This window comes from Diaporthe batatas (assembly GCF_019321695.1).
Source record: "Diaporthe batatas strain CRI 302-4 chromosome Unknown Contig00001, whole genome shotgun sequence".
Lineage (NCBI taxonomy): Eukaryota > Fungi > Ascomycota > Sordariomycetes > Diaporthales > Diaporthaceae > Diaporthe > Diaporthe batatas.
In genome coordinates, this window is record NW_025408548.1 from 3,910,084 (window position 1) to 3,911,943 (window position 1,860).

Consider the following 1,860-nt stretch of genomic DNA (forward strand, 5'->3'; position numbering starts at 1 on the left):
CCCGACCTGTAGACAATCGCTGCGGCATGGAAACCAGCCACCCTCCCCCCTATAAAAAAGTGCTGAGTAGCGATTAGACGTGTGATAAAATAAAATACAGGGTTGACGGCCTCTTCCCAACTCGCTGGATTATGGGCATATCTCTGTCAGGATTGGCTGAGCCCTAGTCGTCCAGATCGTTAACGGCGTTGTGGTTGATGGGGTCGTAGTACTTGAACACCTGTGGCTCCTGCCTCCCAATATGATCAGCGGCTGCCGCTGTGACCGCTGGGGCCGTGAACGTCGAGACCCCGTTCTCATAAGTATCAAAGGACCATGCGTCACGCTTTCCGCCACCTCCAGGAAGGTCGACGATAAACTGCGGCATGTTGAAGCCTGCGATGGAACCCCGGATCTGGGACTCAATGTCCAGCAGGGTCTGCAACGGCGTGCGGTAATGTTCGACGTTTTGGGTCATGTCACAGACGTAGACGTAATACTAACATCCAGTAAGAACATTTAGCAATTGCCGTAGGACACAAGAGAAGAATAAAAGAAACGAGTGGTGTGATGGGCTGCCTACCGGCGTGACATTGTTGTCGGCCAGCCTTCGGATCAAGCTCGACATGGTCGGGACATTGTCGTTGATGTCCTTTAGCAGCACTGTCTGGTTGCGAACCGTCACGCCCGCCGTGTACAGCCTCTGCGCCGCCGCCTCCGTGATCCATGAGATCTCATTGGGGTGGTTGAAATGGGTGTGCATGGCCACAGACTTGCCAAGCTTCCGCGCTCTCTGTGTAACCTGAATGAGTGCATCGGTCCAGTCATCGGCCTCGTCAATGAATCGCATGGGAGCCACCGCCAGTCCCTTGGACGCAAAACGGAATCGACGAATGTGCGGAACTAAGGGGCTTGTCAGCACGGCTTGCGTTGTTCAAGGGCTGCGATAAAGGCCTGTCGACTTGTTGTCTCACTCGAGAGGATGCGATCAGCTTCGCAAGGCTACTCACTGTTGAGGAGACGGTTTCCGATGCTGCGAATGTTCTCTGGGTGGATATAAAACGAGTCACCGCCTGAGATCACAATGTCCTGCAACTTTGGGTTGGCCTCGATGTAGGCAAAGATCTCATCCCACCGTTGCCGCCCGGGCTTGTACGCCTTCTTTTTCACCGTCTTGGTGTCGCCTCCGATGGCGTATGCTCGAGTGCAGAATGTGCAATACGTCGGGCAGACAGATCCCGCTGCCAAACTGTGTAAGTTATACAGTAGCAGTGCTGTAAGTCCAGTGAAGTATTGACTACTCACCAAGAAACAATGCCTTGTCGGGATACCTGTGGATCAGTCCTTTCACAACCTCGTGTTTCTTCTCGCCCAGAGGATCCAAGACGAGCTTCGGGTGGTCTGGCAACATTATTGACTTCAAGGGGATAAACTGGCGGAATATCGGGTCATGTTTGGGATCCCGCCAGTTGATGCGGCTGAGGAGGTAAGGTCTAGGAAGCTGTATTAGCGGTAAACTCTTGCCGCGTATCAGGGGGTGACATGCGTGATGCGGAGGGACATTGGAGCTGCTTGGGTACCATAGTAAATGTCCTCAATGAACTGCTCCTTGGACTGGGCTCCCGCGCCGTCTGGGATCTCATCAGGTACCACAGAGTTGAGAAATCGGTGGAGTCTCTGAACACTGTCGACTGTGTTGTTTATCTTCACGTACAAGTCTATGTTAGCCAACTCAGAAAGACAGACATACGCACATGAGGGTAGTGGGTATGCTTGAGGCGCCACTCACGCTCCATTTGTACGAGAGGAACTGCTCCTTGGACACGTTGCTGTACTCTGGAATATCTCGCCAGAACTCCTCCCCCCACAACAGGGATGTCG

The 1,860-nt window shown here is 53.3% G+C and overlaps 1 protein-coding gene across 1 annotated transcript; it reads right to left on the reverse strand.

Moving 5' to 3' along the window:
* On the reverse strand, nt 1-1,308 carry KVR01_000780 (uncharacterized protein). Its single transcript, XM_044784083.1, has 4 exons — nt 1,285-1,308; nt 990-1,220; nt 563-882; nt 1-478 (listed from the first exon to the last, which is right to left on the reverse strand). Exons 3-4 carry the CDS (start codon nt 827-829, stop codon nt 164-166), a joined length of 582 nt encoding a protein of 193 aa, XP_044650729.1. The 5' UTR covers nt 830-882; nt 990-1,220; nt 1,285-1,308; the 3' UTR covers nt 1-163.
* Nucleotides 1,309-1,860: the final 552 nt, after the last annotated feature.

Coding starts and splice junctions, on each gene's coding strand:
- KVR01_000780 (XM_044784083.1), bottom strand. CDS start 829: ATGCGATTCATTGACGAGGCCGATGACTGGACCGATGCACTCATTCAG. Junction 479..562: donor CCGACAACAATGTCACGCCG/GTAGGCAGCCCA, acceptor ACTGGATGTTAG/TATTACGTCTACGTCTGTGA.